The sequence below is a fragment of the Idiotropiscis lumnitzeri genome, chromosome 20, assembly GCF_059441095.1.
Source record: "Idiotropiscis lumnitzeri isolate Australia: NSW breed Sydney's pygmy pipehorse chromosome 20, RoL_Ilum_1.0, whole genome shotgun sequence".
Classification (NCBI taxonomy): domain Eukaryota; kingdom Metazoa; phylum Chordata; class Actinopteri; order Syngnathiformes; family Syngnathidae; genus Idiotropiscis; species Idiotropiscis lumnitzeri.
In genome coordinates this window covers 11,657,788-11,683,574 of record NC_142410.1, presented here as the reverse complement: position 1 = coordinate 11,683,574, position 25,787 = coordinate 11,657,788, and the positions used below count along the sequence as shown (strand labels likewise).

The window sequence follows — 25,787 nt, the reverse complement described above, 5'->3', positions numbered from 1 at the left end:
ACAGCAATATTGCACATGAAAAACGACTTGCCTTTAGCAACAGTTTGGTATCAACATAACAATGTTTCTCACTACCTCTTGTAGAAACTAGACTGTAAAACTAGGACATCAATTGTTTAAATCATTTAATGGCTTTGATAAGTCACCCTTTTTTTAAGGAAAGGAGTTTGCACTTTTTTTTTTTTAGTAAAGTCAACCTATTCGGTTAAACAGTTTTACAGCTTAAGAAAATGCTTCTTGCCTTGCTTTTCAGTAACTAGTGCAAAATATTTCGTAGGAGGACTTGGAGTGCCACTCTGTCATATTTTGGTTGATAAATGAAGTGAGGTAAGACGACAACGTGCAGGTAGATGATATTGAAAATGAGGTCGTGGCACGGCACACTTCCTCGAGCAGCCTCTACTTTGACAGGAAATGGAAACTGAGCAGCCCTTCCTCGGCATTCACGCCCAAGTTCTTATCAGCAGGCAAAGTTCTGGCAAGGGCGAAAAAAAAAAAAAAATCACAGTATGTTCCATCACCTTAGCAGTTTTGTGGAAAGCACAAACGTCAACTGTATAGCCCGCTATCCATTTCCGCGTCAAAGGAAGACCTTGCCATTAATCCGAGCAAGTGAAAAGTCAATCACAGCCTCGGTGATCATGTTAACTCCACACATTGCACAGCAGGTACTTTTCATCGTCCTAGTTGAGCTTCCCATTGAGATCGGGCGCTAGCATGTACGGCACCGCTGGCCTGCCGCCGCCTCGCACGGTGTCGGCCTGCTCCGACACAGACGAGATGACGCGGTCGGACGCGTCGGCGGGATGTTCCCGCTCGATGATGTTGGCCGTCTCGGCATCCAGCTCGCGCAGGTCATCCCGGTAGAAGCGTTGGCGAAGGCGCTTCATCTGCGGCAGCTCCACGCACGTCTCCATCAGCACCAGGATGCACACCAGACCCAGCAGCAGGTACACTGACACACACACACACACAAAAATATGCTCAACGACAGTAGGAAATGCTCCTGTTATGCTAAACAATTACTGCAAAAACATACGTTTTCATAAGCATGCTCAAATGTTAAAGCACGTCAACTCAGAAAATTGGTGAGTAATTGACCCATGACCTGACTAAATGAAGCTCCGCCCACCCCAGTTTAACTATAATACTTGTATCTAAAATGCCATCCGATGGCGCCAAAGCACTAGTTACATAAGATTTGGCTTTTGTCCCGACAATGCAAATTTGTCACCCAATAACAAAATATTTTCAAACGCAAGACTGTTAGCGGCCTTACAAGTGATGACCAGCTTGTAGAGCTGCCGGTGAGGGTTGTTCTCCGTACTGTGAGTCTCTCCCGGGACGTAATCTCCCAGCCCAATTGTAGTTAACGAAATGAAGCAGAAGTAGAGCGACTCCAGGAAGTTCCAGTCCTGCTCCATGGAGAAGAAGATCCACGCCGGGATGATGAGGATCGCAAAGGCCACCACCACGGCGAGGACCGCCGCGTGGGCGCCGGCGAACTTGGCCTTGGACATGGCCCAGCGGCGCGGGAAGTGGGCGAGGGGACGGCGGGTGACCACCACCATGATCCTTTGCACCACAGCCGAGAGGAAGAAGAGGGTGAGCGGGATTCCCACCACCGAGTAGAACATGCAGAAGGCCTTCCCTTCGTCCGACAGAGGAACGGTGTGGCCGTAACCTAGACACAAATGCAACCGTCACCATCCGAAGCACAAGAAAGCTGACGAAAGATTTTATCTTTGTGAACGATGCCTTTAAACCTGGGCAGCGTTTGAGTCTTAATAAATGTCACCCATCACATGAGCGAACCAGAAAAAAAAAAACGATTTGCTTCTGACCTTTCTCCGTGAATAGTAAAACCTCTGCTCGCTATACACACCCAAATTGAAATGCTAAGATGCCAATGGCGAGTGATCGAAGGTGTGACTCCAAAAATGTCAGGAACAGCCGTCGAGAACATGTGAATTGTCTTTGAGGTTAATCAGACACACTTTACCTGACAAGCCGCTTTATGTTGATTCCCATTAAACCCAGTTTGAATGTGATTTATTTAATTCTGAACACACTCACACCCCATTTACAAGAGGGTGTGCACATTTTGCAATCATGTTCATTTATTTTTTTTGTTGTCATTGTTGTACAGGTTCTGTCTAATTTGAAATGATTCATCTTCAGTCTATTTTATTTTTTTAAGTGTCAAAAAATAGTCCTTTTATGCATTTATTGTTTCATCAAGAAGTCCTAAATCTTGATTTTGTACAGTCCCTCAATAAACTGGAGAGAATGGACTGAATAATTTTTTTCAGAAAAGTTTATATATACTGTAAATTCCATTGTAGCCCTAAATGTTCTGTCATGGGTCATTGGTTTTCAATTTCAACATTAAATACATCTTTTCTTGTCCTTTTTAATGAATCATTATTTAACGGCTAATGCCTAACAGGTGGCCATTTTGTGTCCGCGAGGGTCCTAACGTCCCCCCACCCTTTCCCTTCCCTTCCCTTCCAGTGTGGTCGTCACTCTAGCCCAAATTGGAGGCCTCAAGCGGGCCACTTGAGTGGCGCCGAAGTTTCACCTGTGGTGGTCAACACGGTGCTGGCGAAGAACAGCGACGACATGAAGTCCCAGTTTCGGCGGCTACTTTTGCCCACCACCGACACGCCGTAGTTGTTGGCCTCCAGCGAGCGCGCCAGAAACTGGCGCAGGCTGGCGTCCGACACGCACGTGTTGTTGGCCAGAAAGTCCAGACGGCTGGCCTCCAGTTCATCGCGAAGTCGGATTTCGTGAGGCAGCTCGACGGCGGAGAAGATGCCGGCGCCGACGAGCAGGTACGCGGCGTAGACGACCACCAGCAGCGCGAAGTTGAGCGCCGGCCGGTTGTCTTCGGCGAAGCGGGCGCAGACACCTCCCATGGCGAGGAAATGTTGAAGGAAAACGGTTTGAAAAGAAAACTTCAAGGGAAAGAGTGGGAAAAAAAATGGAAAGAACCGAGCAGCGGTGGCGACTTCTTCCTGGTTCGTCACATCACCGAGAAGGAAGAGGTGACGTCACTCACCTGGACAGGTGCTTGTTTTTTTAAAAAAAGCATTTTGACTCAAATGTCCGCCATAAAACATTGATGTTCCACCCTTTTTTTAAAAGCAGCTAACTTTGGTTTGTGGTGTTTTGTTTAGTTGTTTATTTTTTTGAGCCGGTTTAAGTCACGGTTAGGGGACAAGAGACTTGAACCGGTTCGACTGGTTTTGGGTTTCGAATCACTACAATGAACAGACAGACGGGACACTTTATTAGGTACACTTGCTCTCACCAAGCCAATGTTGAGCGCCTTTATTTGGCGGCACGATAACACATCTTTATTTATTTAAAAAAAATCCTGTACAATGAATCCCCCCAGCTTCACTGAATCAAAAGTTGTGCTTTGCCACCATCTTGTGGCCATTGCTATTGCCAGCTCCCACCCCACAAAAATGTAATCAGGAAAATGGCACTCTATAATATACTTTATAGCATAATAACATTCCAAAATATATAATTATGTCCTGACTTTTAAGGCGCAAATGAAGCCTACCTATTGAAGGTTATTTTGCCTCCAAGTGACCACTAGATGACAGTGCAGACCCCGTTACCGTGGTAACAGTTGCCAAAGAATGCACTTCATCCGTACACTCATGGCAATAAATAATTATTTACAAGCTTTAGTGAAAAGCAAAACACTTGGAAGTTGTAAAAGTTAGCAAATTGCTTGGAATCAAAAATGTTGCTTATGAAAAAAGATAATTGACAAAATTATCATGGAGGGGTTTTCTTGTCCCAGCAAACGTCAGTTATCTGAGGGTGGAAAAAGGAATCAAATCAATTTGAATTCATTGACATGTGTCAGTATTTGTTTTTGTACCTCTGCACTCGTATCTCAGGTCAGAGAAGAGGACGTGTTCCTGGGAGAAGACAAACATTCCCAGTCGGCCGCCGGCAAGCGTGTGGTCATAAACGGCGCCCGAGTCCGCCAGGATCTCCCTGCCCTCGTGGACCACCACCCTAGCCAAGAAAAAAATAAGTATGAACAGAAACTTATCTTTGTACATTTCCTCACTCATCAATGTTGTTGTTTCCAAATAGCGAAAAACAATCAGCCGAAAGTATAAAGATGTTTGGAGCATAAATTGCTGTAATTTAATAATTTAGTCATGTAATAAATAAAGATTAGCCTGTATCAAATAAATGAGTTTTTAAATGATGACATTGCTACAGTTTTTTTTTTTATTGAAGGCTTTTTATGCACAGCATTTTTTGTTTGGGTTTTTCACATTTAGCCTTGTGCTGGAAATATTGTCAAACGAAATCTATTCATCGCTGCCACGGCAGTGCGTTGTTTTTTTTTGTTTTTTTTTTGACAAATTTAAAAAGTGTTTGTGTCCTTCACAAGAAAAGTACAAAAACCTCATCCGCTTTGACCACGCTTTTCTGTTTGTAGGCCAAGGTGCGCATCGGTGAAAAAGAAGCAACCTTTTGTGTAGCTGCTGCAACATTGCGCTCCCAGAAATTGGGACCGAGGACTTTTGTCGAGCTTCCTTTTTCTGACATCTCCCCGTGAAAATATGAAGGTGAGGCGGCCGAGCGGTGCACGCTTGAAACCATTTCACATCCTGGAGCGCGTTCACACGTCACTCGCTGCTGTTTACACTCAAGGATGTTTGGCTAATCGTTTCCAAACCTGATGAAGCCCGTCTTGGGTCTGTGGATGAGGTGCATGCGGTACGCCGTGTAGTCCTTCCAGCCCGTTTTGTTGGGATCGTGCCACAGTGTCCGGACCTGACATGAGAAACACACACGCATGTTTTTGTTTTTTTTGTGGGATCTTTGCAGCATTACGTCACTCCTACTTCTGGGTGGCAAAAACTCTGCTCGCAGTTTTGGATAAATTAGCCTTCTCTCTCAAATCTAACCATGTGGTCAGTCAAAAAGAAGATGAAAATGGTTTGGAAGGGTGCCAATAATGCATTTTTTTTTTATTAATGGCACACGGTTGTATGCGCTCTTTTGGACGCTGAAATTGAAAGCGTGTCGTAACGCTGACGCTAGCTAGGTTGTCACTCGCTTTCTGCCACGCAAAAGTTCACTGTTGCTTATTTGCTACAAACATCATGAAAAGTTCTGCCAAAGAGTCGTTGCCTGGTTGCGGGTGTTGCCGGTGTGCCACAGGGCATTGCGCAGGTACTCTCCCGGTCCCGTGCTGGAGTTGACCAGTTTAATGGAGACACCTGCCGTTCCGAAAGCCTTGGAGGGCCTCTTTTCCCAGTACGCCTGAGACACCTGTTCTCACAATTCTGCCTTATGAATTCTGCTTAGCAACCACGTTCAGGAAATGATTTTGCGCTCTCGCACCTGTTTCCACATGACAACGTAGAAGCGTCGACTGGACTGATAGGCGAAGACGATGCCGGCGTAGTCGTCGTCCCGGTTGGTGTTCACGTAAAACGTCACGCTGAAGTCCACCGCGTTGAATTTGTCATTTGCATACTGCCATCAATCATCCAAACCATTTTGGTGGAGGTAACTGGAAAAAAAAAAAGAAATTCCATCTGACCACTCTGTCCAGATCGTCCCGAAGCGTCCCGGTGACCAGTCGCATGTCGTGGATGTCGGCGAGCAGCTGCACCAGCTCCTCGCACGGGTGACGGCACACCGTCGACGTCTCGTTGGCCACGTCGGCGCAGCGCACACCTGCGGACCAACGCGGTACGCGTGTTCGTGCGGTAAGACGGAATGTTCCATTTTTAGCGAGCCACAACGACGATGAACGTTCCGATGACATGACGACCTCAGACAGTTAGCATCGTTGTACCAATATTTCCCACGATGTCCCTCGTGAAGTGACCAGTGCGTGTGACGGTGCGGTACCTGCGCACGCCGCGGCCGCGTAGAGGAGCAGCCGAGGAAAGGTCGTCAGCCCGCTCATCATCCCTCGCTTAGTTCCCCGTCGCCTGCTCAGCTTCTGGGAAGTCTGCAAAAAATGAGAGTGGGGAAGAGCTCAGTGAGTTGCGACCAAACTTGTCGGGTTGTTTGTTTCACTGTGAGGAGCGAGCGAGGGAGACAGACATGAGAGAGAGAGAGAGAGAGAGAGGGAGGGTGGACGGAAAGACGGACGGACGGACAGGGAGAGAGAGGTTTCCATGACAGTAACTTCAGAAACTTTTTTGGGGGTTGTTATGATAGTTCAAGTTAACTTGGTATTGCAAGTCAAACAAGTGGTGAGGAAGAAAGTTGATCAGAAACGGATGATAAAAAAAAAAAAACGGCAATATTCGACCATTTGGATAGGTTGGGATCGTCGTCTCATCTTTCACTTCTCGCTCTCCTGCCGAGTGAAACGTGCATCATCATCTTCGTCGTCTTCGTCATTATGAATCACTCGTTCCAGACTGCACCGAAGCGCACACATTTGTGCACGCTAGCAAAATTTGCCCCTGTGCCCATGCCAACACGCACACACGAATTAATTTCCACAAATATACCATAATCAGTGTTTCCGGACCTTTGCCGAGCCTCGACGCCCGATCTTACTTCTCACGGCGCGCCGCTGAACATTAACGTCACAAAAAGTAGGACGATTGAAATGATGATGATCTTGTCTCGTATTTCCTGACTCACTGTGTAATCGGAGTCGGTTGAGTTCAGTGCTTTATTATTAATTATTTTCTGTTACGTCGCCCACAGAAACAAGAACAGAAACATTTCCCTATCCCCGACTTTCTGCCTCGACTGTCAGAAGAAATTGTTATAAGTGCACCTCTGCCCAAGAATGTATATTTCTCTACATGATAGAAAAGAAAAAAATAATTATAGCTGAATTTACAACAGAGAATAACTTTCGTAAACATATTTTTTTTTAATTTTTTTTTTTACATTTTTTAATTAGTAACAGAAAAGATTTATAGTGCCTCAATTTGCCTGAAATTAAAAAAGAAAATGAGAGCACCACTGCCATCTACTGTTGTGGACGTGCATTACACTTTACTCCAGTATGCCCAAAAAGAATAAATAAATTAATTTCCCCCTGGGTCGCACATGCTTCCCTCTTGAGAGTCAGAGAGAACGAGAGAATCCGTTGTTTCACTTCATTTGTGTTCAACTGGATGCAGGTCAGAGGAAGTTAAGAAATAATTCATGCCAACAGATTGAAACAAAAGAGAACTTTCACTTGATTTTTGGTGAGTGAGTGAGTGAGAGAGAGAGAGAGAGAGAGAGAGAGAGAGAGCTTATCCAGCCAGTCAGTTCTGGGTCAGTGGAAAAGTCGAGCGACGGTAATCCAGTTAACGGGCCGTGATCCTAATATCGTCCAGATTAAGCCGCACACGCGGACTCCAGGGGATTCTGGGAGATGGAGTCCCAAATCTTCATCATGTGGATGTCAATCAAGTCGTGATTAAAACTGCACAACTCAACGCTATGTATATTTCTGGGGTACTCGATATAATTGACAGTAACAATTATTCTTGTTACTTTTTAATAATTAAAAAAAAAAGTATTTCTATTATTATTTCTAGTATTTCTACTTTCTTCACTTTGACTTCTGTAGTGCAAATCCTCAAGTCACTTTTGGTCTTAGGTTTGGTTCAAATCTTTTGGGACGCTTGGTCTCGTGTGTCGTGACGCAAACGAGGTGACGCAGCACCTGCCACTTTTTTTTTTTTTTCTGATGTCAGAGCGGAAACGACGGCCTCCAGCGCTAATACGCTTCCACTTCACTGGACTTTACCAGCCGGCTTTACTCAACTAATTAGCCGTGACACACTTTCCCCCCCTCGACCGGTCACCTGCCTTCCGCCCCGCGCGGCTCCGCGGATTAAGTCGTCCCAGCTAGCAAAGCACTTCCATGACAGCTCCTTGGCTCTTCTCCGCGCGGCAAATATTCCGAGATGACCGTGGGTGGTGCGCTTCCCGCCGGCCCCTCCGTGCTGGCGCCTCAGAAGGAGCTCGTCTACAATGGGCTGCTGCCCTACGCCGACCGGCTGGACCGCGAGGCCTCGGAGCTTTTGGCGGACATCAAGTCCAACCTTTCCCGAGCTGTCCTCCTTCGGGAACTTTGGCCCGGCGTCGCCTTCTGGTGCAAGAAACTCTTTTCGTAAGTTGCCAATCATCAGAAGAAGCGGCAGAAAGAAACGAAGGAAAGTCGCTTGACCTCGGGACACTTAATGTAATGATCCAAATTAAATAGCTCAAAATGACACGCGAGTTGTCATTTACTTTTTGTGACAGTTTAATAATTACGGAATATTTTTAATGCGATTGGATCACGTCATTGTTCTATTTTATTTTTATTTTTTTTTAACCCGCGAGGCCATTTAAGCATGGAGCATCCGATCAATCGATCGACCTTTCAGTGTGGCCCACCCCGCACCTGACTTTACCCAACCTCACCTTGCTTTCGCGTCCTCGCAGGTTCCTGAAGCTGTACGGCCGACGGTTCAGCAAGGACGACCACGTTCTTTTCATCAAGCTCCTCTATGAGTTGGTCACTCTGCCCGGCGTGGAGCCGCATATGATGCAGAGCTACGCCAGGCTGCTTATTCAGCTCCTCAAGTGGGTGTCACGCACAGTTAAAATAAAAATGTATAGAAATAATTAATTTAGTCTAAAGTGTTGAAAATGTCTTGAGAATTTTAAAGAAAAAAAAAAAAGGAAATCACTTTTTCCTTTTTTCTTTTTTTTTTTTTTAAATTACCTGAAAGATATTGAATTTGGAGCCGCAAGCATTTTGCCCGACATGCACACTTTTTACATACAAATTTAACTTCAATAAATAATACTTTTACAACTCTCGGAACATGTGCCATCGGTCCGACTGTTCTCAAGTGAGTTGTCTCTCCAGCGGCGGCTTGACACACACGACGATGTCCCCTTAAATCAGATGCCGCTACCTCGTCAACATTCATCACTCGGCCTTTGTCTCGAGGTTGTTGCCGCGTCGACCGCATCCATCACTGCGCCGTCGCAGATTTCACAAAGACGTCAACGACTTAATACGAAGGAGTCGCGGCAGAAAGATGGATGTCGTTTTGTTTCGATCCATTGCTCTTCCACCTTATTACGGCTTTTTTTTTTTAAAATCTTCCCAATGAGCGTCTGCTCCTCATTTGCTGGATGGAAATAGCGACGGATCTGGCAAGCTTTTGATGACGGATTTATACGAATAACCACAGGGGCAGAACTTGGCAAATGCGTGCAACGCAGGCAGAGCAATAAACCATCAAATTGAATGGCAAATTAATTTTTTTAAATCATCCGTTGAATTTGGCAAGTAACGTATTTGCGCCAACTGGAATCCACCCGCAAACTGCCACTGATGAATATATGCCTGTAGATGGCAGCATACGGGGCTGATTCTTCTTCCTGATTCCTGATTCTTGCATGGCGTCTGACGGCGTGAAATGCCAACGTGTCGTATAAATTGTATGAATTATTAAGCTTTGGATATTGTTGGGTAATAGAAAAGCATCGCTTCCTGAAAAGGCCAACAAGGGAGTAACAATTTTTCCTGGCCAAATAGGAAAAAGGAGCTGCTTTCAAGGGACGACCTCCAGTTGCCATGGCGACCGCTCCACCAGCTCTACGAGAAGGTGGTCCACTCCAAAACGGAGCATCTGGGACTCGTCTGGTTCCCCAAGTGAGTGGGGCCAACTCTTGTTGAAAGGGTGCGACTGACTCTTCAATTGAATGATTTTGTCTTTCTCTGTTCCAAGTTCCGTGGATCACATTCTGAAGGCTTTGGTCAAAAGTTGCAGACCGTAAGTTTTTGTTCATCATGCGCATCTTTTGCTATGGCCTTCAGCGGTCCCGTCAACGTCTTCTTGTAGGTACTTCCCAGGGTCGTCCACCCAGGAGATGCTGGACGAGTGGCGCCCCCTGCTGTGCGTGTTTGACGCGGTCATGCAGAAGGCCATCGGCACCATGGAGCTCTTCCTGCCCACCATCATGCCCCCCGAGGAGCACGGCCAAGGCTTCCGGTGGCTTTCGCCTTGCTTCTTTTCTATCCTGAAATGCAATTATTTCAAAACAGATACTGAACTGGTGACGCACTCACAAAATGTATTTTATTTTATTTTTGATTTATTTTTGGAAGTTGATAAACTGTCCGGTTTTTGTAAGCATTCAAATTGGGCCGGGTCAACAACTCTCAACTGTTTTCGGTGGAGTGTCCAATTTAGAAGACATATTTATTTTCACTTGACAGTTACTTGAAGTCCTGGCGGAGGCTGTTGGATTGCTTCCTTGGAAGCCGTCTGGAAGATCTGAGCTTGCATCATGTCTTGCAAAAACCGCAGGCAGCATCTGCACCTTTGCACCAGAAATCGTTTTCTCGCTCGCTCGGCCGCGTCGGGCTAACAGCTGGATTTCGTCTCCCGTCTTTTTTTTTTTTTTGTCTCCCGCCAGCCAGTTGAGTTCCAACTCGTAGCAGCAACAAGCGCTTCGAGTGCACTTCTTCACCGTGTTTGGCCTTTCGAGAGACATTTGTCTGCACCAAGTCTTGGACCGGCTTCCTGCAGTGCATCACTTTTAATACTCTCCTTTTTCCGTCCCGCTCCGCAATTGACAGTTTGGTGGGAGGCAGTTCATTTTTTTTATTTTTTTATTGGCTCGGAGATGAATGGGAAGAATTTGCTGGTCTTGTCAGGTGTCGCTGTCTCTATGCGTTTTATAGTTTTACAAAAATGCTGTGCAGCAACCGTGAACTGTAGGCAGGCTGCATACCTAATAATAAAATAAAATAAAATTGGAATGAAATTCCAAATTTCATGACCACAAATTGATGTAAGGTTTATTTGTCTTTGTTCCAGGCTTTGGTTCGATGAATTGATGGAACTTTGGTTGTCGGTGCAGAATCAGCCCAGCTGGGAAGGGGTGAGACAAAAACACCCGACGCGCGTTGATGTGCAAATGCAATATTAATATTTGCTTTAGTCTCCGCTCGTCAGACCGCCCCGATTGTGAGCGCTTTAATATTTATTTTTTTCCTCGCAGCACTTGGTGAACCTCTTCGCTCGCCTCGCCAATGACAACATCGGCTACGTGGATTGGGCCGCTTACATCCCCACAGTGAGTTGCCGCAGGAATCACAGAATCACTAAATTAGCTCGCATCCAACGGTCGATGCTTTTTTTTTTTTTTTTTAGATCTTCACCAGGATCCTGCGCAGTCTGAACCTCCCCGTAGGCGTCAGCCACATGGTGGCGCTGCGCTACCTTACCAACTCCTATGACATCGGACACCTGGTGCTGTGGATCACCGCCCTGCTGGTATTCTCGCTTTGACATTTTCATTATGGATATCAGCAGTGTGAAAATGAATCGAGTAATCGCCGCTTTGCCGAAAAAGGACGGGCAGTGGAAGTTGGACCACTGATTTCTTTTGTTGTGCAGGGTGGACCAGGAAATCCGGCACAGAAGGAGTTGACCCGCCTCTTCAACAGCATCGCCTCCTTCTATCATCCCTCCAATCACGGCCGCTGGCAGGTGAGCATCTCACACACACACACACTTTCAAAGTGTTTGCTGTTTTTCTGCTTTGATTTATAACCTGCCATCGGGAGCTTGAATCCGACTCGGCATCATAATGAAGTGGCCAACTTTTGCCGGCAGTGTGCTTCTGGCCGATAACGCTCAAATTGAGCACGTATGCGTTTGTGTGCACGCAAACAGTCTCGCCTCATGCGCCTGCTTCAGCGTCTGCCGGCCAGCGTGGTCCGCCGGGCGCACCGCGAACGCCACGCCCCCCCCGGCTGGATCACGCCGGTGCCGGAAAGTCAGCGGCTGACCGACGAGGACCTGCGGGAGTTCACGCGCAGCCTGACCGGTGCTGCGCTTTTGGCCATGTTCAGGTACCGTCCAATCGGGTTCAAATGTTGAGTCAAGCGCTTAAATGTTAAATTTGATTTTCAAATTTCAAATTTAAATTTGATGTGCAGTAAAAGCGGCAGTACGGACGCCGCCTTCGCCCTGCAGAACCTGGCCCTCCTCACACCCCAACTGGCCATTCCGCCCGTGCTGGAGAAGTGCGTACGCGACTCCCGCCGACATGTTTGTACGTTTCCTCAAATACGAGGCTTCCGTCTGCAGAACGTACGCGGCGATGGAGACCCTGACGGAGCCGCACACCCTCACCGCCACGCTCAGCTGCATGATCGGCATGGCGCGCAGCCTGGTGGCCCCCAGCGCGCACTACCCGGAGGGCCGCACGCACGTGCTGCCGCTGCTCATGGGCTCGCTGCCGGGCGTCGACCCCAACGACTTCAGCAAGTGCATGGTGAGCGCCGCGTTCGATTGGGGAGGAGCCCGTATTGAGTGTGGCGGCTGCGTTGCAGATCACCTTCCAGTTCATCGCCACGTTCACCACGCTGGTGCCTTTGGTCGACTGTTCGTCCGCTCCTTCTCGACACGGCCAACTTTCGGAGGTACGCCGATGCTTTCTTGACTCATCCAAACACTTATTTACTTTCTTGTGCTCAAGGCCTCGTTTGACTATTATTTATTTATTTATTTATTTTATTTGAGGATGTCAGGTCATTTGTAAATGGGGTAAAAAAGAAATAAATGTTAACAACAACAGCAAACAAGCAAATGTGCTTCTCTCTTCTGCTTCTCAGATCGAACAACACTTGTGTTTTGCTTCTGCTGAGTTTGAAGACTTTGTCCTGCAATTTCTGGACAGGTCGCATCTCGATCCACACTTGTCGTTGGATGTTGCTTGTCACGCACGACCGCACCTGAATCGGCCTTTTTTTTTTTCTTCTTCTTCTTCGCTCGTTCTAGGTGCTTTGCCGTGATCGACAGCAGCTCTCTGGAGCAGACTCGTGACGACACGGAGACGGACACGCAGACGCAGCTGGAGAGCCTGGTGGAACTGGGCCTGGCCTCCACCGTCAGCACCGTCCTCACGCAGTGCTCCACACACATCTACAGGGTAACGCGCACACGCACACACACTCGATGCACATCTGACACTTGCTCTTTTCTATCCTATCGTGTTAGGTGGCACTGCAGAAAGTTTTCAACTTCGCCACCTCCAACATCTTTGAGACGTGCGTGTCGGGCCGGATGGTGGCTGACATGTGCAGAGCGGCCGCAAAGGTGGGTGTGAAGGCGTGTTAGGATGACTTTGTGTGTCTCGTCATTACATTGACGCAGACTTTTATTCCTCGATATAGAAAATTGCTCAAAAAGTCACGCCTTTTCAACACCTTCCTTGACTTCTAGACGTTTCTCTGTGGTTGTCCGAAGCTTTTTTTTCTCTATTTCTTGTGCGTCTCAATGTGTGTGTGTGTTTGTGTGTTTGTCTTTTCAGTGTCATCCTGCGGAGTCTCTCAGACTCTTTGTCCCACATTGCTGCAGCGTCATTTTCCAAATTACTGAAAGTCAGTATGACATTGTGTCTGTGCATGTAAATGAGAAAAAGTTAAAAAATGTTATACTTTTATTTATTTATTTTTTTGGAGTTTTAAACTGAACTCTGAGGTCCATTCACGCCCGACGAAACATTGGGCTAAAGAAAGAAACTGCAATTATTATTCACACAAGACCAAAAATATTTCTGCAAATTATGAATGAGGACCAAGCATCATCTTCTTGCATTTATTTGATTAAACAGAATTTTTAAATAGAAAACGAATCAAAAATAATCAAAATAATCATTTTATTGTCCTGTGTGTGCGTGTGTAGATGAGGATCTCCAGAATGAAGAGGAGTTGGATAAAGAGCTGCTGTGGAACCTCCAGCTGCTGTCTGAGGTGAGACTAAACATTCTCCCAACGTGCCACCCCTGGGCATGCAAGATCATATTTCATGAAAATCTCTGATATGGCTTGAGCAAGATGAACGACTGTGGCTGCGGGCAAAAAAATGATGACCACGCGACATTTCTTGCAGCCATTTCCCCGTTGTGCGCCACAAGCTCGTAAATATCAAGCCACTTTGTCGCTAAGCAGAACTTATTGATACCTTGGCTCTTGCGTTTTATTACTCCTGGGAGGAGAGCGAGCCAAATGCTGTGACTTACTGCACTGCTTCCTTTTTTCATTTGCTCTTCTGCCGTGTGTGCGCGTGCGCGTGTGTGTGTGTGTGTGTTTCAGGTGACCCGCGTGGACGGCGAGCAGCTGTTGAGGTACGGCGGCGAGCTGGAGGGCGTCCTGAGCACGTGTGTGCGCCTGCGCTGCAAACGGGCGTACGCGCTGGCCGCCGTCCTGCTGGAGCACGCGCTGCGCTCGCTCTCGCTCATCTACCCCACCGAGTATCGCAGCACGGCGGGCGGCTTCCGCGACGACCTCCCCATACGAGTCGGTCACTCGCTCGCTCGCTCATTTTATGACCTTGTAGAGCGTCTGTTGTAACTCACACGACGCGTTTCAGTTGGAAACAAGTTTCTGCCTTTGCAAAGATGAAAATGATAACTTTTGATTATTTTCGGAGGTGGAACTGCTTGTTACTGGAAAGTTTCTAAGTTCCCCTTGATGATCTGATCTCTCATCTATAAGCATGCCCTGTTTTTCTCAACCTGGGAAAGCAGCGTTAGTTTGTGCTTCTTTGTCCAGGACTGGGGTCGGCCCGGCGACGTTGCCGCTTTGGGTCTGTGCTGGCACGTCCCCAGCTCGGAGGAGGAGAACTTTGTTTTCCAGCTCTTGTCTCGCTTGCTGAAGCCCGAGCTGGAGCGAATCAAGGGCCACGTCTCGGGAGACCAGCCAATGAGCAGGTGTGAAAAGCAAGATTTCAGAGCGTCCGTTTGGATTCATTTGGCAATGAATGCTTAATTTAGCTGTTTGCTATTTCAGAAATGTTCCAAGTTCTGCAATTCTTCATATCTCCTTGTTAGGTCAAGTCATAACATTGCAAACATTGTTTGGTGCATTACTGCTTCCAGATCATGGTTTGATGAGCATAATTAGCTAATTTTTCATTTTAACAAATGACACTTTTAATTCTAAGTGTTCATTGCACTAATTAAGAAAGAAGTTTCACATTTTAAAAATGTGTTCTCCCAAATCCAATTAAGTAAATACAAAGCTTCTGGTTAACCTGATGTTTTTTTTTCCCAAGCAAATTTCTTAAATTAGCATTCATAAACCTTTTCCGGGGGTGTAATGTGCGTCTTGGTTCACAGGGAGGCGCTGTTGCAAAGTCTCGCTATTGTGCAACATTGCCTGCTGGGGGCGGGCAGCTTGCTGCCCCCTCTGGATGGACCTCACGTAGCCGACCTGTGAGTCTCGCGCATGCCGACACACACACACACACACACACACACTAAGCCTCAATGTATGCTTCTTCTCTTCTCCCTGGCCTCAGAGTGCCCTCCATGGTGAACCTGGGGGAGTTCAAACTGCACATCGGTGTGGAGTATGGTGAGAAAGCACATGCTGAACAATAAGCACGCCCGCCAATGTGCGAACTTGATCGTTTGTCTCCCCCCCAATTCGTGCAGATGAGTCGCTCGAGAACTACCGAGAGTCGATAAGCCGCACTATGCGGCTGCTGCTACGTGAGTGGACACGCACACGCACACACGCACACACGCACTGCATGCTACTGTAACGTGAGCCTCCTCTCCCGCCAATCAGATCACATCCTGGAACACGCAGAAGATGACACCAAGTCACTCTTTGTTATCATTAAGGTGCCTTGTCTCAATATTACCTCCTCCAAGGCTCATATCTTGTAGTCCAAACTGAGTTGGGTTTGGAAGTTTATTTAGTCGTTGATCATTACAACTTGATTTGGTTCTTTTGGATGAAAACTAAAAATAATGAAACGTCCTCCTGATCCAAATTCTGATATTCGATGGCTTGTGCCTGCAGATCATCAGTGACCTCCTGTTTTTCCGAGGCACACACAAGAAGGAGTTTGACGCCCGCTGGAAGAGCTTCACGCTGGTCAAGAAGTCGATGGAAAACCGGGTGAGCAAGCCTGGCGACGATCGCTGTCGCCGTTTTTTTTTTTTTTTCAGTGAATTCATAATAAACCAGCGCTTTGCCGTTTTTGTTGTTGTTTCTGCACAGCTTTACGGGAAGAAACGGCACATTCGGTCTCTGCTCATCGACCGGGTCTTGCTACAGCATGAGGTATTTTGTCACACCACCAAACAAAAATCTCACAAAAACGACATAGTAGGACTTGAACCGACTAGTCGATTAGTCGACCAGTAGACAAAACCAACAAAAATCACCAGAAATGTTCGTTGAGTTCAGTGAAGTTGAATTTAGCAAAGCACACCTGATGACGGTATTCGGACTTTTATGTAATTCAAAGATGAGGAAACTGGTGGTGGAGGGCAGCGAATACAAAGAAGTCCACCAAGAGCTGCTGTGTGACCTCCTGCGGCTGTCAACGAGCACTTACAGCCAGGTAAGGTACAACATGCTCAAAAAATACTCCCAACACATCTTTATTATGGCCTTAGTCCAAATTGGAATCGATTTTTTTTTTGTTTTTAATTTTTGACCCTGCAGGTACGTAGCCGGGCCCAGAATGTGCTGATGACTGCGCTGGCAACCTACAGCTTCTCCTACCGAGACTTGATTCCCCGAATTGTGCAACTGTTGTCTCCGCAACACAACGCCGGCACGCGGCAGCAATTCAAGGCAAAGCTCACGCAGATTCTTTGGGGTTGTCGCCCTCCTCTCTCGTTGTTCAAGTTGTTTCTCGATTCTAATGCCCGCTTCACCCCCAGGGGGCGCTGTACTGCCTGCTGGCGGCGCACAGCGGCGTGTGCTTGGCGAGCCTGCGCGACTGGGACTGCGTGGGAGCCGTGTGGCCGGCGCTGGTCCGCTGCGGGCTGTCACCCGCCGCCACGCTGGACGAGCACTCCGTGGGCCAACTTCTTGACGACATCGTCGACCGGATCCACCGGCAGCACGACACCATTGGCATCTTTTTCACCGTGCGCAACCCGCCCCATGATGGCGTTCCTTTGTGTCTCACGCCGCTAAAGTGCGTCCCCTCATCTTCAGGTGTCCGAAAGCTGCGTGGCGATCGCCGAGCTAATGGCGCCGTCGCAGACTTTGGTGACGCCCTCCGTTGAGGAGCTGAAGGAGGGGCTTCAACGCCAACGAATCAGAAATGTTGTTAATGCGCGGTAGGAGACATGCAGCCGCAACTCATATCTCTGAAATCAAAGTAATAAAAACAAAAAAAAACTACCAAAAAAAAGTCCCTACACTAAAGAAATTTCTTTTTTTTTTTTTTTGCTTGTTCAGGAAATATGAGAAGCTGGTGAATGACCTATTGGACTGTCTTGAAGACAGAGAGCTGTGAGTTTTGCTGCCCAAGAAGTGGCAGATCCCGTAAAACGGCATATTGATATTTCTTACTTGCCGTCTCGTTGTGCAGGCCGTGGAAGTTTGAGCACACGGCCGCCGACTTGCTGTCGCTCCTGCTGAGGGATGATCACCCGCTGCCGCCGGACGCCGTTCTCTACTTCACGCAGAGCCTCATCCACGACTCCATCAGCATACGCAAGGTCACGTCCGCCTTCTTCGCCGTGTCATTGCGTGCCACTTGTTAGAAAATTCATTTTTCACGGAGTAACCATGAGAGAGTTCCATACGGAAAACAAAAAAAAAGGAAATCAGTGAATAGTCTTTTTCTTACGTAATATTCAGTATTGTGTTGTTTCTCTCTTAGGTGGCAGTATTAGCAATGGCCGGCATCCTGAAACAACTGAAAAGACCAAGAAAGAAAGTAGCGGTCAAGCCGTCTGACGTTAGTGAGTAGACGACGAGCGCCCTCGTTGACCGCTTGGTGTTCCTAATAAAGTGGCGTTGCTCATTTGTGCCACTGATGACCTTGCGGTGGCAACGGGGAACCACAGTCAAACACTCGTATATTAAAATGAAAACACTCACGAGGTCTCCACTAGGCCACGCCCCTTAAAGGCACACCATGTATAGTTTGGACTTCCAGATTAGACCTTTTTATATCACCAGCTTGTTCACAGAACAAATTCAACTTGGAAGTCAAAAAAAAAAAATTGTTTGAGTTTGGAATTAATGCAACTCGACATTTGATTTGTGGATGCAAGGCGGCGTGATGGACCCGGAGGGCATGTGGGTTGGCGACCGCCCGGCCAACGGCTGGCTGCAGTACCGCAGCGCCGACCTGCCCCTCAGCGAGGAGGCGTGGGACTCGCAGCTGCACGTGGAGAAAACACACGTGGGCTACTACTCGTGGCCGAGGTGAGGAGGAAACAGCCGTCGGCGGCATTCTACGGAGGTCTTGTGGGGGATCTCTGGGGGTAGGGGGGGGTCTACTTTTATGTCTTTTTAACGGCGACAGCAAGCTAACGAGGTGGAGCGGCCGCATGGCCCGGCCTAGATATTATGAGCCTGTCTGGATGACTTACAGCCTGGCCCAGATAAGACAAGTATGGGGGGCGGTACTTCCTGTCCCCGTATGCGGCCGACTTGCTGACGAATGGACTTCTTCTTTCATTCATCCTCCCGTCTTATCCCCAGACAGGATAATGCCTGGGCTGTGTCTTCTGCCTTTGTGCTCTTATCTAATAAGGAATAGAAAAAGTCCACATATCCATTTTCACTTACAGATTTAAAAAAAAAGTATATTTAATACTTAACCACTGTTTTGGCCACTCAAAAAGAATTTTTTTCCATAAGGTCACGAAATATTAGGTAAATCGTATATTTTTATTTGTGCTTATTTTCCCTTTCCAAAAAGATATGCATATTACAATTTATAAATATATAAATATCCACATTCATTTTTAAAATTTTCCAATTCTTCATTAATTAAAAAAATCCAATTAAATATTTGTTCAACATATTTTAATAGTTTAACTGAAAATATAAATAGTGTAATTGGAATCACCTAATAATAATAAACATTTATAAGTGAGTGTATGCAATGGAAAAACTAAAAAAATATAAACATGATATCTATCAATGGTAAGTATAAAAGAAAGCGTAAACACCACCAAAATTAAAATATATTTACATTTTCTTTTTAAATGTATTCCCCCCCCCCACGCTTTTTTAAAAATATTTAATTTTCATAACTTTTTGGTGGGACATTTTTCGATGTCCTAATCCAGTAACGCATTTGACATCGCAACGTAGCTTCTTTGTGTCCTTTTTAGAGAAATGATGATCTACGCTCCTTCGCAAAAGCTCAAAGATGATCTGCCCTATGAAGAGATGAACGAGGTTCATGCACACACACGCACACACACGCACACACACGGGAAGCAGAAGCAATGTCTCAGATGCATGTTGTCTTTTTTTAGGCAGAAAAGATCATCTTTGAATATTTCTCCGACCCGGAGTTCATCGAGCAGCTGGTGGACTTCCTCTCACTGGAGGAGCGCAAAGGCAAAGACAGCTTCAACCCGCGCCGCTTCTGTCTCTTTAAGGTACGACTCAAACTCGGGGCCCGGCCCCAAACCCGAATGACCCGCGCTCGGCGTTGGTCGACAGGGCTTGTTTCGCAACTACGGCGACGTCTTCCTACCTTTGCTGTGGCCGCACTTGGAGCAGCTGGCCGCCGACCCGCACGAGAGCTCGCAGCATTGCGTTTGCGAGATCGTCGCCGGGCTCATCAGAGGCAGCAAGTTGTGGAGTTTCAGCAAGGCAACGCACACACTCGGCACACAAACTGGACTAGAACTGTCTTTAATAATTGTGCTTTTGTGTGTAGGTGGAGAAGTTATGGCGCATTTTGTGCCCGCTGCTCAAGATGGCGTTGACCAACATGACGGTGGAGACCTACACGGATTGGGGCACCTGCATCGCCACCGCATGCGTGAGAGAACACACCAATCGGCTCGCTTCTCACGTTGATGTGATGCTAAATGCCATTAAAAGAAATCAATCACGACTAATTGGGAAATTGCATTTGTGGCGCTCCAACAAACGGATGCTCCGATATTCCCTGAAATGTTGGTTCATTCACTTCTGTTTATTGAACCAAAATAGACTTTTTTTTTAAAATGAGGAGCAAGTTTGGGGGCGCAATAAGGAGCAAATATAAAGTTTTGTTTTCCAACTTTGGCTGTTGCAGTCCACTTGCATTGGGTTAGGATTTAGGATTTGAAACTAGGGTTTCAAGTTGGGATTTCAAGACAAAGAGCGTTTCAAATCCGGATTTCATGCCTGGGGGAGAGTTTAAAATTTTAAGAACGCAAATGTTTCGAGCTTCCGTCAGGAGTTAAGGCATCGAGAATAAGGTAGGGTTTCAAATTGGCATTTCAAACAGGGTTACGCCAGTTTCAAGCTGCTGTTAGGGTTTGTAGTAGAGTGCCCCCTGCAGGACTGGATTGGTAACTGCATTACCAGACACATGTGGTCAAGTTGACCCAGGTGACAATTTTGATGCTGCCGATGTCCCTAAATGTGTTTGCGCCCACCAACAGGAGGGTCGCGACCCCAGGAAGCTCCACTGGCTGTTCGAGCTGCTGATGGAGACGCCGCTCATCGGCGAGGGGAGCTCGTTCCGAGACGCCAGGTGCTCGCTCGCCCTCGTGGTCGTTTGCACTCTTTGGCAATTTGTAACCTTGTGGTGATTTGCGCGTCAGTTTGCTGTACGTGCTTCAAGGCGGCCTGGCCCAGCAGCAGTGGCGCGTGTCGGAACTCCTGCATCGGCTCCTCAATTACCTGGAGCCCAAACTCACGCACGTGTACAAGAACGTCCGCGAGCGCATCGGCAGGTAACCGCCAGCGACGCAAAACGCTACTTGAATTTGCTCATTTCTTAACCGGGGTTTGCTTTTTATGTCCATGGCAAAATCGTTTCAGAAAATTGGATAAAAAGTGTCACTGTCATGTTTTGGGACATCGTATCGTATTTGAACGCACTGAGCTGCAAAGCAATCTTTTGTTTATCTGCGTCTGTCAGAACTTGTTCTTTCTTTCTTTCTTGCGTTCTTCTTTTTCTTCTCCCCCCTCCAGTGTCCTGACCTACATCTTCATGATGGACGTGGCCCTGCCCCACACGCAGCCCACCTCCTCCCCCCACGTGGCCGACTTCGTCACCCGGGTTCTGGAGCGGCTCAAGCCCCTCACGTCCGAGGCGGAGATCCACAACCACGCGCACGAGGAGAACGCCCCCGAGACCACCGACGAGCGCAAACAGGCTGTCAAGCTGCTCAAGACGGGTCAGAATATAGATTTTGCCGGTGTCTTGCTAAAATGGACAAAAGAAAACATATAAAATGTAGTCAGGTAGGAAGCTTAGAAAAAGATGTCACTGGGCTAATTTTAGCCCGTCTTCCCGGTCACAAAGTGCTGCAGTGTGCATTAGAATGTATTAATCATGCTCACTACAAAAATAGACTACATTAAAAAAGCAAAAAGCGCTCCGAGGCACCCGATTGGTCCATTTGCCTCCATTTTGTCGGAGTTAAGATTACAATCTGTGATTTAATCATGCGTAATGTGAGTTAAAACGTTCTCTGCACCCAATACAGGGTTTGCATATTGCTCATTAAATTGCATTTATTATATTTAGAGTGTGTCCAACAAAAAAAAATCCAAATATTCATTCGTTTAATATTTTAGCTTATTGTATCTAATATGAAAAAATGTTTTTTTTATTATGTTGTATAGTTCACCCTGAAAAAACATCAGATTATTATAAAATAAAAAAAACAACATAATTTAAGGTAGTAAATAGTTTTATATTTTCTTAGTCATTAATTATTTATACTGTTATATTGTTTATGTCAAACAAATGACATGATTTTTCAAATGAATTTAATTCAACAGATTAAAAAATAAATAAATTAAAAAAAAAAAAAAAGGAAGCTCTTTTTCTATCGAGCGCCATTAACGCAATTGTTACGTGCTTAAACGATGATGAATGTCAAGAGCTCCAGCGACGGCGTCACACTCGGGTCACCCTGGCAGCTTTATTTGATGACTTTGCTTTTCATTGTGTGTGCGTGCATGCATGCGAGTCGTTTTCATTTTTTTGTTTTTTTTTGGTAGTCCTAAAATGGCTGCTGGCGAGCGCCGGGCGGACTTTCACCACGCCTGTTCAGCAGCAACTTCAACTCCTGCCTCTGCTCTTCAAGGCAAACACACACATACGCACGCGCACCCCCCCCCCACACGCACACACACGCCAAGTCCCAGTGCAGCATTATTACCCACTCCATCTTACTTGGCCATTAGACTCCATTTCTCTCTTCATTTAGTCACAACGCTGCACTCGCTGCTGTCGCCCTACCTTTCCACACCTCTCTCTCTCATTGTCGGCGCCGTTCTGGTTCTCTCTCGCCCCGCTCTCGCAGATTGCCCCGGTGGAGATTGATGAGAGTTATGATGAGATGAAACAGGACGCTCGCACATGCCTCTCTCTGATGTCCCAGGGCCTGCTCTATCCCCAACACATCCCTCTCGTCTTGGCAGCCCTGGAAGAGGTCACTCAAGCGCCACGCTTTTTTTTTTTTTTAATATTCTTCATTTTTTTATTTGATTAAATTTTCCTTTCTGCGCTGCACCAACTAATCCAGATGTGATGGAAGTGTGGAGTTTCAGCTTTGATTTGTGTCCATTTAGGAATGGCAGCCATTTTATGCAGCGGAGTCTTGGTTCTTGGACTCTTAAAAAAAAAAGAAAAAAAAATTTGAAACCATGATGTGGTTCCTCAAAAATCATGTAGTTGAACTTAAACAATGCCCTGCAAATATAGGGGAAAAAATTGTTCTTAAATACACTTAAGTTAAATAAAAATTGTGCAAATAGCAAACTGACAACTAGTGTCATCTAAATGAAAAGGGTCATTCATATTTTTATAAAAACCACAAAAAAAAAAAAGAATTTCGCTACCTCTGGCTTCGGTGTGTTGCCATTTATCTTGTTACCGTCCACCATCTTGTATGTGATCACGTATGGACCCCACCACATTATTCCATCTGATAAGTTTCTGAATTATGCGTCATGTCGCCGCCGAGGACGGGCTCATTTTTCCCGCTGGCGTTTCTGAACATGCTTTGACATTTGAAGGTGCTCTACACCAACATAGAAGATACAAGACGCTAACCAGCGCCTTCACGTGCGTGCTTTACAGATGGCCGGCAGCAGGTCGTGGCACGCGCGCTACTCGGTGCTGACCTACCTGCAGATTACCGTCTTCTCTAACTTCTTCACGCTGTTCAGCGTGCCCGCGGAGGTGCAGCGCGTGCGCAAGCTGGTGACGAGGCTGCTGCTGGACGAGCAGCTCGAGGTGACATGAGCAAAACGCTCGCTAACACTCCTCCTTTCATTTTAAGCATCGACAGATACTTCTCACGGAGTCGAGACTGATCATATAATGTGATGGGAATTTTTTTTAATGGAAAATCCGCTGAGCCTAATGCTGACAAATATTGCAAAACGCCATAGACAGGCTAACGTTAGCATCGGCGTCAAGATGTTAAAAAGAGCAACACAATCCTTCCACCTTTTTTTTTTTTTTAGATAAATAGTTGATGCCTTTCCTTTCGGAAACCCGCCTCGTGATCGCCGCTCTCTTGTGTGTAGGTGAGAGACATGGCGGGAACCACCCTGAGCGGTTTGCTGCAGTGCCACTTTTTCCCTCTGGACCGCAGTCTGCAGGCTCAACTGCAGACGCTGAGTCACACGCGCCTACCCAAGGCCAGAGGAGAACTGGCTACCACGGGTACGCGCGCACATACACGAGCAACACACTAGTACAGGATGCTCAGTTCAAAGTGTTTGGGATCCATTAGGTCAAAGGTAACCAAGCTTTTTGAAACTGAGAGCTGAGGCTACCGATGAATGCAAAGAGTTACCAATTTGATACACACTTTTGAAATTATTTAAAAAGTGCTGTACTTAAATACAAATTGAACATAATTTAAGAATGAGGAAAAATCAAATAAATTTAAAAAAAAGCAGGAAACCCCCCCCCCCAAAAAAAAAGAATTAGAGGGAAAACTAATCAAAAATATGCCAAATAATTTGTCATTCTGTTTACAGTCCATTGATCATTGGATTTATAAATAAATAAAAATGAGTTTATGTAAAATTCTAAATAAAAAAACTCGTCTTGTGATCATCCGAGTTGGTGCAAAGTGCGACAATTTCTCTCCCCGAAAAGTGAACGCAGTCTCATCCAAAAGAAAACCAACACGAAGACGGACGTCGTGCAGAAAAGGTGACGGGCGGCCATTTTGTTTGCGCTGTTGCAGATTTGGTGCGTCGGCATGCCGGTGTGCTGGGCTTGAGCGCGTGCATCCTGTCCAGTCCTTACGACGTCCCCAAATGGATGCCGCACATTCTCATGGACCTGAGCGACCACCTCAACGACCCGCAGCCCATCGAGGTAATTAGCTCGCCTTAAAAACAAAAAAGGACAACATCAACAACGGAGAGTCTCTCACTTGGTGGGCCACTTGAGGAGAATTTAGCGCCGCGGGTCTCAGACGTACGCAACCTGATCAATAAGAGTAAATAATATATGAGCACGACGGGCCGGCCAGAGATGATCAGTCAGAGGCTCGTTCTGCTGCAAAGTCAAACGTTAGACACCAAAAAAAAAAAAAAAAAAATGAACGCAGCTCATCCATAACTCGTGAGTACATCTTCGCTCATTGTGATCCCCTTTTTGTGTTGTCGCTGTTTTTTTTGCTTTCTCGCCCCTCCCCTCACCCTCTCCAGCCTGGTCACACTAATCCCAAGGCTTGCGCGTGGCATTTTAGCATCAATAAATGAAAAGCCCGCTTGTTAGGTTTTAATCGCAACGAGAGAGTTGCTCGAAAGGCTGACGGTTGGGTGTTCTTGCGTTAAAAGTGAGCATTTGGACATGTGATTTGTTTGTTTTCAAGATGACGGTGAAAAAGACCTTATCGGAGTTCCGCCGCACGCACCACGACAACTGGCGGGAGCATCGGCAGCGTTTCACCGACGACCAGCTACTGGTGCTCACTGACTTGCTGGTGTCGCCGTGCTACTATGCTTAAAAAAAAAAAGAAAAAAAAATGTTGAGATGTGTTTTGTCTGTCTGTTTGTTTGTTTCTTCGAGTGACATTTAACAATGCTGGGAGCGTCGCTGCTGGGAAGCTGCCCAGTGACTCAGCCTTCATCTTCTACCTGGGAAAACCGGTTTGGCTTTATCGTTTTAAAAGTAAACATTTTTGAATTCATTATCACACCCGTTAGAATCAGTTCACTAGTCAAGGAGTGATTCTAACTGTTGAATGTGGAATATAAACAAGCTTTGTAAATATTTATACAGTTAGCCTAATAAGCAATCATGTATTGTGTGTACATTGCTTTATTCATGAACATTGCGAAAATAATAGATAGTGTGCATGGCTGTAAATATTTTAAGTCTGTATAAAAAAAGATATAAAAATAGGTAAAGGCATTTGTATGTACTGTTGATATTGTCTTGTTGAATAAATGGCTAATCTGCAATTGTCTTTAAGTTAATGTTGTGGAGACAGTCCATCGCCTCAGCGCTCGTCTTGCTCCAGAAAAGCTTTTCAAACCCCGGCTCCAGGTAAGGCGAATTTATTGTTTTGTTTGTATGAACTCATGAAGGTGCGTTCCAAAACGTGCGTCATCCAGATGAAACGCACAAAATGGAACATGAGTGATTGCGCAACTGAATGTACGGTCGGTCAAGTTTAGAAGTGAATCGTCCACACTGTTCTCACGTGAACTTTGACCTCACTGGTAAACCTGCTAAAGAAGGGGTGGCACAATTGAAATGGATTCGCCTTGAGGATGAAAAAAAATTGTCTGACATTTTCTTTCTTATTTTGTATCGCTTCTTCCACTGAGG

The 25,787-nt window shown here is 46.3% G+C and overlaps 3 protein-coding genes across 4 annotated transcripts; 1 reads left to right on the top strand and 2 right to left on the bottom strand.

The window, feature by feature from the left end:
- Positions 1 to 108: 108 nt before the first annotated feature.
- On the bottom strand, positions 109 to 3,170 carry LOC148317785 (potassium channel subfamily K member 1-like). Its single transcript, XM_088284398.1, has 3 exons — positions 2,582 to 3,170; positions 1,280 to 1,684; positions 109 to 955 (listed from the first exon to the last, which is right to left on the bottom strand). Exons 1-3 carry the CDS (start codon positions 2,916 to 2,918, stop codon positions 684 to 686), a joined length of 1,014 nt encoding a protein of 337 aa, XP_088140524.1. The 5' UTR covers positions 2,919 to 3,170; the 3' UTR covers positions 109 to 683.
- Positions 2,478 to 25,417, top strand: psme4b (proteasome activator subunit 4b). 2 transcript variants are annotated; one of them, XM_088284382.1, is made up of 50 exons: positions 2,478 to 3,069; positions 3,921 to 4,060; positions 4,478 to 4,607; positions 5,603 to 5,742; positions 8,446 to 8,586; positions 9,554 to 9,670; positions 9,747 to 9,791; positions 9,861 to 10,010; positions 10,842 to 10,905; positions 11,026 to 11,100; positions 11,178 to 11,300; positions 11,424 to 11,516; positions 11,703 to 11,881; positions 11,969 to 12,055; positions 12,120 to 12,306; positions 12,365 to 12,454; positions 12,647 to 12,711; positions 12,813 to 12,963; positions 13,032 to 13,130; positions 13,345 to 13,414; positions 13,719 to 13,786; positions 14,129 to 14,332; positions 14,588 to 14,745; positions 15,154 to 15,249; positions 15,336 to 15,391; positions 15,472 to 15,528; positions 15,608 to 15,663; positions 15,845 to 15,943; positions 16,046 to 16,108; positions 16,296 to 16,391; positions 16,496 to 16,627; positions 16,717 to 16,926; positions 16,997 to 17,121; positions 17,243 to 17,296; positions 17,376 to 17,505; positions 17,670 to 17,751; positions 18,067 to 18,220; positions 19,138 to 19,204; positions 19,285 to 19,410; positions 19,475 to 19,627; positions 19,695 to 19,799; positions 20,410 to 20,501; positions 20,572 to 20,703; positions 20,945 to 21,150; positions 21,983 to 22,068; positions 22,288 to 22,416; positions 23,067 to 23,222; positions 23,519 to 23,657; positions 24,190 to 24,323; positions 24,826 to 25,417. In XM_088284382.1, exons 3-50 carry the CDS (start codon positions 4,602 to 4,604, stop codon positions 24,958 to 24,960), a joined length of 5,382 nt encoding a protein of 1,793 aa, XP_088140508.1. In that variant the 5' UTR covers positions 2,478 to 3,069; positions 3,921 to 4,060; positions 4,478 to 4,601; the 3' UTR covers positions 24,961 to 25,417. The 2 variants fall into 2 exon arrangements, with proteins under 2 accessions (XP_088140508.1, XP_088140507.1); XM_088284381.1 differs by lacking the exons at positions 2,478 to 3,069; positions 3,921 to 4,060; positions 4,478 to 4,607; positions 5,603 to 5,742 and adding an exon at positions 7,601 to 8,128.
- On the bottom strand, positions 3,497 to 8,537 carry LOC148317784 (thrombospondin-2-like). The gene is made up of 6 exons (XM_088284401.1): positions 8,425 to 8,537; positions 5,905 to 6,007; positions 5,389 to 5,560; positions 4,718 to 4,815; positions 3,902 to 4,041; positions 3,497 to 3,834 (listed from the first exon to the last, which is right to left on the bottom strand). The coding sequence occupies exons 3-6, from the start codon at positions 5,398 to 5,400 to the stop codon at positions 3,827 to 3,829; spliced, it is 258 nt and encodes an 85-aa protein (XP_088140527.1). The 5' UTR covers positions 5,401 to 5,560; positions 5,905 to 6,007; positions 8,425 to 8,537; the 3' UTR covers positions 3,497 to 3,826.
- Positions 25,418 to 25,787: the final 370 nt, after the last annotated feature.